The sequence below is a fragment of the Nipponia nippon genome, unplaced genomic scaffold (assembly GCF_047370975.1).
Source record: "Nipponia nippon isolate SJK-2023a ecotype South Korea unplaced genomic scaffold, ASM4737097v1 scaffold_7, whole genome shotgun sequence".
Taxonomy (NCBI): domain Eukaryota; kingdom Metazoa; phylum Chordata; class Aves; order Pelecaniformes; family Threskiornithidae; genus Nipponia; species Nipponia nippon.
In genome coordinates, this window is record NW_028262391.1 from 40319594 (window position 1) to 40333098 (window position 13505).

At 50.6% G+C, this 13505-nt stretch overlaps 1 protein-coding gene across 1 annotated transcript; it reads left to right on the top strand.

Annotated features, from left to right (window-relative positions):
* The first annotated feature begins 3500 nt into the window (after nucleotides 1–3500).
* On the top strand, nucleotides 3501–11457 carry PLEKHF1 (pleckstrin homology and FYVE domain containing 1). The gene is made up of 2 exons (XM_087738720.1): nucleotides 3501–3593; nucleotides 9349–11457. The coding sequence occupies exon 2, from the start codon at nucleotides 9361–9363 to the stop codon at nucleotides 10180–10182; it is 822 nt and encodes a 273-aa protein (XP_087594846.1). The 5' UTR covers nucleotides 3501–3593; nucleotides 9349–9360; the 3' UTR covers nucleotides 10183–11457.
* The last annotated feature ends 2048 nt before the right edge of the window (nucleotides 11458–13505 follow it).

The following is a 13505-nucleotide window of genomic DNA, read 5'->3' on the forward strand; positions in this document are numbered from 1 at the left end:
TACTTATACACAGCATTTAAATTTAGCCTCTGCTGTTTACCTGCTTGGTCATTATTGGTTGTTGAAGACTTCAGTTCCAACTCTACCTAAAGGCCATGCACAGCACCGCACATACGTGACCAGAACAGGGCTGAAGGTCTGAGCAGGGAAGGGCAACGCACAGCAAATACAAAGGCTCTTATGATGCAAACTTGCAACTTTAGAATCTGCAAGCATGAGTGGTTTTGTGGTCCTTGAACACAACAGCTTTTGCAACGATCACTGAGATTTCTGAGCTGGGACCTGACCCTGCAGTGAGGCACATGGGGCTATGAGTCAGGAGCTCCGGGGGCTGTTCCTCAGCCTCCCAAGTGATTCACTCTGAGCCAGAGCCTGTTGCTGCTCTAAACAATAGCAAATAACCCACTATTCCTATTTCAGTGATCAAGCTGCGTATGACCATATGCAACTCTCCAAGTTTCAGCTTCACTCTCTGTAAGGAGGGCACAAACCCTCACACAGTTATTAGAATTGACGCTGCGCTTCAAGGTCCTTAGAATAAAGTGCTGCACACATACAAAGCACAGGCAACGCCGTTTTAAAAACAAAAGCACATGTATTGTTTCCTTATGTGAAAGGCAGGGGAGTAAGCAAGTCTCAAGGTTGACTTCAGGAATACTTCCATCACTCCGACAATCATTTCACAGCCAGGCTCCTAGGAACAACTCAAAAAGTGGGTAACTTCCCACAGGTGGGCCGAGAGAAGTCCCAAGGACCCAAAGACCCTCTGAAACGGGTTTGTCTGGCAGTGGTTTCAATGCACGTGGACTAGTGATATTTTGGAAACTGATGTTCTGAACTTTCAGTCTGTACTGATGGAGCTGAACAGGGCTCTGATTTCTGCACTGTCAGACTTGGAAACACCTCATTTCTAAAGCATGCAAATGATGCTGGTAACACTTCAGAGACGCAAATCAATCACAGCAGTACATGCATTTCTAAAATAGGCCGATTACTGAATCCATCGGGAGCCAGATCAAACATTCATCCCTCCATGCACACCGCACTCTCACAGACCATCGGACAGAGGTTATTCATGCTTACAAGTTACCCGTATAATGAACACACGTTGACGTATTCACTCATTAAGTAACAGGAGTATTCCAAGCTCAATTCAATAAAATCTCCATAGCTAAAAGCTGTCTTGTCCACCGATGGAATGCTCCACAGTCAATTAGTTAAAACCACTGTTAAAACCATAGGATATATGATCGCGGTAGGTTCCTAACATTCCAAACTGAATATCGAGTTTTGTTCAAAATAATTTTATCAAATGCCTCTTTTAAAAAAAAAAAAAAACACAAACATGCACTAAACATACACTGAGCTCAGAATTTAACAGATGTTTTTGTTACTATTATAATCTAATCTTTTCCTGCAGGCTGTTGTTGTAATTTTGCCACTAGAAGATAATAAAAAGCCATTTTCTCCCCTGCAGAGCTTACCTTTGGCTGACTCAGCTGAGCAGCTGCAGTTTCCTTTACTTGCTTTGAAATTACTGCATCCCAGTTGGGCAAGATATTTCTGCTACTGAGAAACAAGTGGTTTTGGAGAAAATGCCAGAGGCAATAGATCAGATAATGCAACTGGAGCAAGGTAAAGAGACTTTAAAAGCTGGTAATTTGGGCTGCAGCTTTTTCAAGTGGTCCCACAAATGTTTCACTTTTACAGCCAGGAAAAAAAGAGCTCCTGAGCCTGCCTATCAAACAGCTCTTAAGATTACTGGTGAAACTCTGAGTTTGTATCTCAATAAGGCATTCAAACAAGGATGTAACCGCTTCCAAAACAACCAACCAACCAAGAGAAAGTCAGCTCTCAGGTGCAACTGGTTAATAACGACTGCATGCCCCGCGTGTACCCCGAGGCTTCCCTCGCCTCATGCAGCAATTGCCTGAACACACCTCCACTTCTGACTGAAGAGGGAGAAAGGAACAACCTTCAAATCCCAGACTATTTGGCTAACCCAATGCTACGTACGGCCAACACATCATGAGTACTGCCCAGGTGAACATATTGAGAAACAAGAAAAATAAATCAAAGTACTACATCTGAGTGATAAAGACTACGATTAGGATAACACGAGAGCAAATTCAGAATAATTTTAGCACATAGGGAAAAAAATAGTTTAAGGGTAATAATCTGTGGCTCGATAGACCTGAATTATTCTGGCAGTTAAGACAAACTCTGACATATTTAGTTCGGCACTTTGTATATTTACAGTTAGCTTTATGTAAAAAAGCATTCTGTCAAGGATGAATGTCTAAGCTGGGCAGATCTCCGCAGACCTAGAAGACTGCTTGCAAGGCAGCCAGGATGGAGACAGCTGGTGTCAGTGCTCAACACAAAACAGCTCCCAGTTGTGAGAACTGGTCTGCAAAGGCTCTGCCCCTCCTTCCACTGACAGACCGCTCAGTGCTGCTCTGCCACAAGGACAGAAAAGACCCCACACCAGAGCCCCAGCAGCAACCTGAAAATCACTGCTCGGCCCAGCAGCCTGCCCTCTGTGGTGAGTTCTCTCCTCCCAGGTTTTCAGAAGCCTGTTGACGACCGGACCCGAGGGCCCTCTCTGTAACCCTCCCTCATACACTGCTGGGGAGCCATGTACTGCAATTAACTTAGTCCATGTCCTTGCTCATCTGCTCATCTGACGCAAAGTATGAAGAAATAAAAGTCTTGTGGAAACTCCAGTGACTGCCCAAGCCCTTTAGCTCTGAAGTGCACCACGAGCTTCCCAGCCCATGTTATTATTACCAAAGAAAATGAAAACCTGGGGAAAAAAAAACATTTCTAATACCTTGACAGGTCCATCAGTTCCCATTAAAAATACAAAAGCTATTACAGAAAGAGAGCAAGCACCTGAATTATAGATCAGCACAGGCCCAGGTACCTTGGGGCTGCTTTACAGCGCCGGGCAAGGACCAAAGCTCAGCTCACCCACGCCTCCGGCCTGGGGCACCCGCAGACGGTGCTGGGGGACGCCCACGGCCTCAGCTCGCCCGCCCCACCACCCTCACGGCCGCCGCACACAAAGGGGGCTCAGCGGCCCGCGGCAGCCGCCGGGGGAAGGCGCAGCGGCGGGAAGGCACCCCTGGGACGGCCCCGGGGGGAGCAGCCCCGGCGCTGACAGGGCACCGGCTGGGGAGAGGCGGCAGGGAAGGCCCGGAGGCGCCGGGCGGGCCGCAGCTCGCGGGACAGGCCGCTCGCGGCCGCCACGAGGCAGCTCCAGGGAACGGCTAGCGGCGCGAGGCGCGGCGGGAGCTCGCGCCCGCGCCCGCCCCCGCGCCCGCTCCGCAGCGGGGAGGCCGCGTTCGGGCGCCCCCTGGCAGCGCCCCGGCTGCTCCGCTCGGCCATTGGCCGCCGCCCAGCGAGGGGGCGCGGCCCCCTGCGGCGCACCGAGACTCAGCGGCGCCCATTGGCCGTCTGCCGCGGAGGGGGCGGGGCCGCCGGGGGGCGGGGCCGCGGGAGCGCAGCCCCGCCCGGCGGCGGAGCGCAGCCGGCGGGCGCGGGGCGGCTGGGGAGCGCTGGCCGGAGGCGGCCGAGGCCCTGCCGCGGAGGTACGGGGCCGAGCGGGGTTGCGGGGGGGCGCGGCGCGGCGGCTGGGCGGGCAGCTTGTGCGGAGGGGGAGAGTTTTGGAAGAGTCGAGGGTTTCCGCCGCCGGGCCGGTGCGGCGGGAGGTGCCGGCGGGATGTGCCGGCGGGAGGGGAGCGGCCCGGCGGCTGCGCCCGCTGTAGGAGAGAGGGCTGGGGGGTGGCCGTGCTGGCCACCGGGAGCGCTGGGGCCCGCGGGGTGCTCTGTCCGCCCGGGGCCTGCGCCCACCCGCGGGTGTCCCGCCACGCGTGTGCGGTGCCCCGCTCCGGGGGAGCCGGTCTGGGCCGAGCCACCGCCCGCCGCCCCGCAGGACCCTGCTGCCTGTGCACGGCCTAAGCGCCGGTTAGAGTGACGATTTACTTGGTTTTCTTAGAAGGGACCCTGAAGTTACCAACTTTGACCATGTACCAAAACCACAGAAACTGGTGCCGTTGCGGAGTTGTAGGAGGAATCCCCCGCCTTTGGCCGTCCGTCTCTTCTCAAAGGCACCTGGGCTTTCAGGCATCGGGAGAGACGGAGAATTCATCTCTTCCCTCGGGGATTACCCGCCCTCACCCGCACGCCTGCGAATGTCACTGGTCATGAGCACTGGTCCAGCCCGAGCCGGTGACGGGCGGCCCGACCAAAGGCTGACGTCAGTCCTGTCGCCTCCAGCTCCAACACCTGAGAGTTCCTTAGGGAGGCCTCTTCCTTAGGGCCGCTCACCAGGGTGATGCTGCTGAGTGGCAGAGCAGGGAGCAGGAGGTGCACGTGGAGTGCCGCCTTGCTGCACCTGCGCCGCTGAGGAGGTGTGCACGGACGGGGAGCAGGGGAAAGGGAGGGGGCAAGGCTCTTCCTTGCGTTTCAGGTTTTCCTTCCTTCTGTACAAAGCTGCTTGGATGCCTGTGAGCCTGGGTGGCACGTGCCACAGCTGAGCTCCGGCTACCAACTGCTGGTTTTGGTAGCATCAGTCTGAGCTCTTCAAAAGCCACTGCTCAGCTGTCCCCAGGCTCTGGCCCTACATGCCAAAAGTCCTGGGCATGCTGAGCACCAGCAGCAAGCGGCTCAGTAACTCGGCTAGTCCATATCCCACAGGGACTGGTGGCATTTCTCAATCAAAGGCCTAATGTGACAGTCATTCCCAAAACATACGTGTACTGAATCGGGTTCCTCATGAGCACAGCTGGAGGGGGCTTGCCGGAGCCTGCCCCCTTGCCCCCAGTCACCCAGTAGTTACAGCGCGCTGGGAAGAAGGGAGAGGCAAGCTGCAATCTCCTCGGGCAGGAAAAGGAGACAAACTATGTTTTTCTTGCTCTAAATGCCTGCTCTGGATAAAAGGTGGCTGCATCCTGCTTACTGAGCTTGGCGAGGAGGAGCTTGTGCCAGCCCTAACTCCAGGAGAGACTTCTCAGCTGAGCAAAGCAAAAAGAGAGAGTAAGAGGGAGCTGCAGAGAGATGAGGCTCAGGGCATTTTCTGCTGGCAGACCCCAGCAGTCAGATCTGCTCTCAGCATGCTGATACTCGTGGACTGTCACTTGCATGTGGTATGCATGAGGCATGCAATAGATATCAAGACTGTCAGTTCCATTTGACAGCAAGAACAGCAGAATCAGGTAGAACAGCTCACTACATTGCTATGCCTAAGCCATAGATACATAAAGACTTGAAAAACATACCCCAGACTCGCTGACCCAGGAGCTTAAGTTGAAATGCTTTGCCTGGCATGCATTGACATGGCTGTTTATAATCACAAGTGAACAAGCGCTCATTGTTAAAAGATGTGGCTTGCTTACTTCTGGAGCTGAGTGCAGAAAAAAAATAGGTTTCTTTTTCTCTTGAATATCAGTCATATTCACTGAGTTATATATTTACTGTGTGATACTTGATCGCATGCAGAACAAACAGATCTTGACCAAAACAACCCCAAACTTTGCCACGCCAAAAAATCCTGTGAAAAATATCACGCCGATAAAGTGCACCTTCCCCCCTCATTTCAGCTGTGTAAGCTTCTGCCGCACGTGGTGCACGTGCATATGGGCCATTTGGTAATAAGCACCGTGGCCCTGCTGACCTGACAGAGCAAATTTGAACAAACAGGAAAAAAAATACTTACCAAAATGAATCAAGTAGATCAGAATTTATATCCTCATTTTTATATCTCATCACTGTTGTTCCAAAGGGAGAGGCTCCCAGTAAAAGAGACCATAATAACACTCAGCAGCTATCTTTATTTACCAAATTCACATAGTACTTCCATTCCAAAGCCAAACTGAATATTATTTGCAGTGAGTCACAATATTAACATGAAATCGGTTTGTATGTGGTTACTCAAGCTGAGCGCTATCTAGACCTCAGGGCAAGATTGATCTCGCATGTGGTGGGATGAGGCGAGGCACCCTCGGCAGATGGCTGTTTCTCCCTCCCTGACTGAAAAGGGTGTGCAGAGGGATAGAGTTAGTTGTCCAAGTCTAAAGGTAGGCAATGTGAATCCTACCCCTCCTATTTTTTTACTGCTTAGTATGTGTATGTGCTGTTCTCCAGTCCTTTACGCCTAAGGGGAGAGAGATGGAAGACAAACACTCTGCTTTTGCTTCCCTGGGAAAACTCCTTCGGGAAATACCCTGGGGTAGAGCAGCAGCTTTTAGTCTTAGCAGGGAAGATTTTCCCAGAACAGAGTTAGCTTTTCTTTGGTTAACTTGTGGCGTTTTAACTAGGTAACAAACCAGAGGGTGGAGGAATAAGGACAACCCTGCAGGTGGAAGTGTGATGTGTAATGAGAGCTCACTTTCATTTCTTCCACGTTGCAGGATTGTGTCCAGCCCCTTCTCCCTTTGCTCCACGCAGCAAGTCCAAGAGCCTTCTGGCCTGTGCAGGGGCCCAAATCAATACAAAAGCTAAAGCTTTCACGGCAGCAGGGCTTGCACTCCTCTTTGAAAATGGGCTTATGTTTCCTGGCTCTTTGCAGGCACGGTCTTTATATCTGACAAAATGTTTTCATTTCCACTGGGATCCAGTACACGGAGATCCCTAGAAATAGAGTTGTGCTTGAGAGGTTGGACCATGCTTCTAAAATACATAAAAGTAAAAGAGGCAGACTAAGAGCTGGGGCTCCAAAACCCAGAAACATGAGGAAGCAAGACTGGTAGGAGCAGGATTAACTGCTTTGGTTTATCCCACTTGGTGTTGCTGGTGCCAGAAATTCTTCACAGTATTTTCTTGCATTCACAGTCTTTCCACACCAAACTTCCCAAGCTGTAATTTCAGTTTTTCTTTTTCCTTTATTATTTTGTGTGCTCGTGTTGCTCTTTCACTCAGAAGCTCCTCATCCAAGGATTTGTTGGTAGGAAACCCCAACAGACCATATCCCAGGATAGGTGAGACTCTGGGTATTCATAGTCAGGGAATTTGGTGTTCAGTTGTGGACCATAGTTTACCATGCCTGTTTGTTCTTCAGTCTAATTTGTGTATTTAAGAGGGAGAGAAAAAAGGACACGCTGCATTGTTGTAACTCAGAATAGATTTGAATGTATGTCCTGCAGCAGAGCAGCTCCCTTCCATGCACAGGTCCACTCATGCTCACAGTTCAAGGAGGGGAACGGAGCCTTTCTCCTCTCCTGATGGCAGGCAGTAAATCCCTTCGCACAGCTTCTGCACATCCATACTGAAATGGCAGGTGGGTTGGGGCATTACTTCAGCCGCTGCCGATGGCGTCAGGCCCCTGGGATTCCCCCCGTCTGGCTGCAGTACGGCCCCCAGTCGGAGCATTGCAGTTAACTGTAAATTGCCCTCCACACTGGAGAACGCACACATGAGTGGATATGCTTAACATTGCCCAACTCCATCAAATCCATTCTGGTGCTTCAAGGCCCTGAAGATACATATCCTTCTAGAAGGAAGTTGGAGGTCTTGGGATCCTCCCTCTAATTTGAGAGAGACCCTGGGGTTTGTCCTCTCGTAGTATCTTGTCAGCTTGTGTTCACCTTACCACGTTGGTATCGAGATGATCCCAACAGCCCTTGGGAGATAACTCTTGCCATGGAGCAGACAGGGCTGGTGGACGCCACGCTGGCATTCTTGCAGGCTCAGGCAAGGCCCCAGCTGCTGAAGGTGCGGTCCTCATGGTGAGCAAGAAATCCCCATACCTGCCATCACAGAGGCCAGCTCTTCAGGAGCACTGGCCACACAACACCTCTTGGTGAAAGCTATTTCTGCAGAGTAGGTCGCTTCATTCAGGTTTCACGGGGCTAAACCAGCATCTTAGCTTTGTGCAGGTCACCAGCCTGCTCTAGATCAGAAAATTCTGGGGACTCAGAGGAATTGACCAGTTTTTCTCAAATAGCTCAGGCGAGACATAAACACCATGCAGCAGCCTTGAGCAGCGGCTCTATGGTTTCCCTTCTAGCATACCGAAGGGGTGATTTGGGGGGAAGGGCAAGGGAAGAATGTAAATCATCGTTGTCCCAAACACACAGGACCAGGCATGTTGTCCTCCTCCTCTTCCCTTTCCCCTCCAGCCTCCATGGCTACAGGGGCTCTGGACAAGGAGGACAGGGAAAATGGTGGAGAGTGGTTCTGCATTAGTGATTTGATGAACCGCTAACAGTAGCCAGGGCGACACACATCCCTGTGATCTGGGAGCTGTCTCGTGATGGCTGAGCTACCTCGCTGGAGGAGGAAATGACTCACGTTCCCATGGCCAGCCTCGGGCAGCACCCTTCAACGCAGGAGGGGCTAGGTGCAACGAAGAATTGAACTTACAGCGTGAAGCACTTTCCTTACTGCAAACTACCAATAGCAAAACATTGGCTCTCACTTCAGAGTTACTCTTATCTAGGTTTTTCTATTAAAAAAAACCCTACCGACTATCGAAACCCCAGTTTATATGAGAAGGAGGGCACGGAGGTGTGGGGAGGGATGAGCGTGCTGCCTTCCACTTCCCCTTCAGCAGAGGTCAGACTACTTTCAGAATGATGTGTCTTGTAACTGGAAGCACTGGCAGACCCGGCGTAGCTGGGGTAATGGAGGAAGGATTTGGCCTGTGTGGGTTTATTCACAGAGCGGGTGCTTTTTTCTTTTTTCCCCCTTTTTGTCACGCAGGGAGGACCAGTGGGAACACGCAATACCACACTGTTTTGTTGCTGCCTCAGCTCTGGCCCAAAATGGCATCGTGGGGTGTGTGTGTCTGTAACTAATCCTCGAGAAAGCAAGTGTGCAGTCAGAAACGGGAGGCTTGCTGCCAGGACCACAGATCTCCCTGAGCCTGCATCCAGCCCAGCATCAGTTAGCTCCCTGCTGCAGCTGCACTCCCTGCTGCCAGCACTGAGAGGGACAGAAAGGGGGAGTCCTGGTACCCTTCAGCCGTCACAGTATGGTAATTCCTGAGCAAGTACCTATACCCTCATAAGAGCGGGTTCAGACCAGCTGGCTTCCTTTCCTGTGGGTCTGTAGTTATACAGGTAAAAAGCACAGCTGTAACAGGAGACCTGTCTCTGCCTTCAAGGGCTTCCGTTGCTGCAAACTGAACTATCCCAGTATAGACCGGGCTGTTGCAAAGTGGGGTCAGAAAGTTTGAAAATTTAATTTTAAAGGGTAACAAACTAAAGTGAGGAGTGGTAAGGAGATTATTCATAACCTCAGGTTGCATTAGGAGCATCTCACCTGTGCATACGTTTACTACTCAGCCTCGCCCTGGTGCAGATGTTTGGAGCTTCACCATTTCCCTCTTTATTTTCCTCTCTTCAGAGCGAGCTGGAGATGGTGGACCATCTTGCAAACACTGAGATCAACAGCCAGCGCATTGCTGCTGTGGAAAACTGCTTTGGGGCTTCCGGACAGCCCTTAGCCGTGCCGGGAAGGGTCCTTCTAGGAGAAGGGATTTTAACCAAAGAATGCCGCAAGAAACCAAAGCCTCGCATATTCTTCCTTTTCAACGATATCCTTGTCTACGGCAGCATAGTCATCAACAAAAGGAAATACAATTCCCAGCACATCATTCCCCTTGAAGATGTCACTTTGGAGACGCTGCCAGACACCTTGCAGATGAAGAACCGCTGGATGATTAAAACCTCCAAGAAGTCTTTTGTGGTTTCCGCGGCCTCCCTCACAGAGAGGAAGGAGTGGATCAGCCATCTGGAGGAGTGCATCAGGCACCTGCTGACGAAGACGGGCCGGCAGCCCTCCACGGAGCACGCGGCCCCCTGGATCCCAGACAAAGCGACGGACATCTGCATGCGTTGCACGCAGACCAAGTTCTCCACGCTCACCCGAAGGCACCACTGCCGCAAGTGCGGCTTTGTCGTCTGCGCAGACTGCTCCAGGCAGAGGTTCCTGATGCCCCGTCTGTCCCCCAAGCCCCTGAGGGTCTGCAACCTGTGCTACAGGCAGCTGCTGGCAGAAAAGAAGAAGGAGGCAGAGGCAGATTGCAGGCAGCCAGAGCCGATCTGCTCTGCCATCCCAGGCTACGAACCCTCCAGCGGCGATGACAGCGACAAGTCTGATGATGACAAAGCTGACCAGTGGCCAGCAGACACGGAGTTTTATACCTCAGAAGTATCCTGGTCATCTTTCCATAGCTGACCTCCTTGGGAGTTGGTGGCATTTAGACATTGGGAAGCCAACTTCTGGCCTCCAATGCATGTTCTTCTTGATGTTTTCTCTGGAGGCCATGCCTAGGAAGGTGGATCTTGGCTCCCGTGTGTGGTGTCTTCCTGGGGAACAGAGTTGGGGTTACCCCTCTGAGAATGTGTCTCATACAACGCGAGCACAGAGAGAAACAGCTCGGTGAAGAGCATGGTCTGGGGCAGAGACCTGCAGATCAGCCTTGGCCAAATGAGCTCACCCTTCGGTGCCTTAGTCTTCCCGTCTGCAAAAACAGAGCAATACTAACTTCTTTTCTCAAAAGCTTTGAGATCAGCTCTTGGGAGAAAAAAGAGCAAGAAATCCTGGAGTTAAACACACTTGCCTGCCAGCGGTGCATTCCTCTGTCACATCAAGGGGCGCTCCCGATGCCGTTTTCCATAAGCATTGCATCTACGTCAGAGATTCTCGTTGCAAGTGTGCCAGCCTGAGGGGAAAACGACTCATCCCTGCACGGTAACGTCAGCACAGGCTTCCATTTCTACATCTGGGTCTCTCAACTTTGGAAACACTAAGGAAACGGTGCTCCGATTGCAGGGAGCTCCTACGAGGCTCGGTGGGAGCATCCAGCTCTGTCGCATGGAAAGAGGCCATTTTGGTGGTACTGGTCCAGGAGGGAGGAAGGAGAGGGGAAAGGGACGGGTAAAATTATACAGAGGAGTGAGATAAGGGGGGAGAGACTTACGCAGTTGACTCAACTAACTGCAGAGCCCCAGATCTCAAAAACAGGCAGTTCCACCAGATTACAGGCAACTGGATGAACTCAAGCCTATCAGGTAAAAGGATAGCCCAGGGAAGACTTGTTAAAAGTCTTGAAAAATCCAGGAAAATGCCTGAAATTAAGACCATATGAAGTACAGCACTTCAACTTCCACTTCCCTCCCGAGCAGGAGCCCAAGGCATTGAACGCTCACTTGTGGGCTCACCTAATGCCTATCAGTCTCGCAAGTCCAAAGTTAAGGTCCTTTATGTACTTCCAGGATTGGAGCCCAAGACTTTACAGTTAACTTGAGATCAACTTTAAACTTCAAATTAAGTTAGAAATAAACCATGTTTATTCAAGTATTCTATCATAATAGAGCGTGGGAGTAAATATACTGAAAATCAGACAACAGCAATTGTTTTGCAGCAGACACTTCTACAAACTTTTAGTATATTTTTGTATTATGTATTTTATGCTCTTGAAAAGGAACATGGCTGGGAGTACACTGCCAATGCTATAAACAGTTTCCTTACCATAACCTGTTCCAAACAGTGCATTGCCTGCCAGATGGCCAGACTTGGGGTTTTTTAAATTTCAGTTCAAAATAATCATTCTTACTGTCTTTTGTAAACTGCCACTGTTCCAATGAATTTGTATCACTTGACTGTGTGTGAACAAAGATATGGCAAACAGGAAGAAGCCAGGAAAACATGACAATAAAGCGTGGTGTTATTTAACAAGAGTCTTAAACAAGAGCTGGGATTCAGGCTCGGCCGGCCAGCATGAGTTCTGACTCCACAGCCATGGGGCGAATGCTCTGGGTTTCTATTTACTGCTTGAAGGTAAGCGCGAGTGAAAAAAATTGCCAAATCTGATGCTTCCTTTCTATTTATACCACGTTATGATCTGACCGAGTTTCCCCAAGTCTTTTGCAATCCCCTGCAGTAGTCTGTATTAATTAAAATGGTATTTTTCCGATGGGGGCACAGCTTAGAGTGGGTCAACAAACCTTATGACCTAAACAGATGTTTTTGAGTTTTAAAGCAATAAGTACACCGAGTTCTGTTTTTCCCATCCGTCTCCAAGCTTAGTTCATAACTCTGCGCAGCAGTGGTTGTTTTTATAATGCCTCCCACCCACCAGAAGGGTGTACATGCTATGCAAACAGAAAATGACCTTAAAAATAAACAGCCATTAGAACGGTTCACAAGCCAAAAATAGCCCAGCCGCTGAATCCACGTCCATAGCTGGCATTCCAGTTCCCTGCTCCTAAGGCAAGACTCCCCGTTTCTTCCTAGTAACTGGCTCCAGAAATGTATTCCAGTTTTGAACCTACTCCTTAGTTCTCTTAGACATCAGCTTCTCTTTATCTTATGTGTCCAAAGGTCTTACAGTATCAGCCCCAAAAGAGCTATGAACTGTTTTTATCCACTAATGAAGGACAGGCATGCCTCTAACAAATGCCTTCTTGCTGAGCAAGAGCTTTTCTTAATCACAGCAGGAAAAAAAAAAAAAAAAAAAAAGCCACAACAAACAAACCACCAAAAACAACCCAGCTGCTTTTTTCTGTGCATGCTGTAGTTGATGGCCTTTCTGGAAATGCACACATCTTCCAGCAACTGGTACATCCCCGTTTCTTACAGGAGGTGGGTACGGAGAAGAGTCAAGGGTGGAAAAGCTGTGATAGTCTTGTGAATAAGGGTGACTCGCATCACATACAGACACTGCTATTTTGAAACGTTTTGGAGCTCAGGAGGTGCCCATGACCACTTGCACTTCTAGAGGCTTCTGACATGGATGCTGCCTTGTGTGCGTTACAGTGCCTTCTCCCAGAGCTTTCCCGATTGCTAGCCAGTCGCTCGGTGTTGCTCCCAGCTCCGCAGCCGTGCAGGCAGCATCGGGGTATCGCGCCGTAGCTGCTGCCGAGCGGGGAGACCCGGAAAGGCTGGGGCTGCCACAGGTTCGAGAAGACAATTCACATGGAAGCCCCAAGTAACCTAGTGACTCTTAAACTGTTAATGCATATGGTAAAATGAGCCTGCCCAGGAAAACATGGGGAAATTTAAACAAAGCCTCTCCCCCCTCTTCCTGTAGTTTTATTAGCCAAGCTGGGGAGCTCAGCACTGGGATTAGAGCCTGGGGCTCCTGGCTTCTGGCCTGCTCAACACATGGGTTTCACATCACGGGCTGTGCTGTTACAGTCCAGCCTGGAGTTTTCCAGCCTGATTCTATCTCCAGTGTATTAATGGGGCATTTCCTGATGGTTTGTTTTTTTTCTTTTTTGAGCTAAATAAATGCCTTACCAGGGATTCATTAAAGTTTGCAAACCCATGCTACTGGGAAGAGCGGTAGCTTGAATGCTCACTTTGGAAAAACATCTGCAGGCTAGGGATTTTGTGGGGTCACATCCTCCTCCTGACAGGCTCCCAAATAGGATGTGTGGGGATCAGCTGCCAGGAGGGGTTCCTTGCTCGGCCCCTGCCTGAAGGTGTCACGGCCCAAAGGGCACAGCACCGTGCAGCCGTCCCTGCTGCACACCAGCCTTGGCACTGCCTGACCC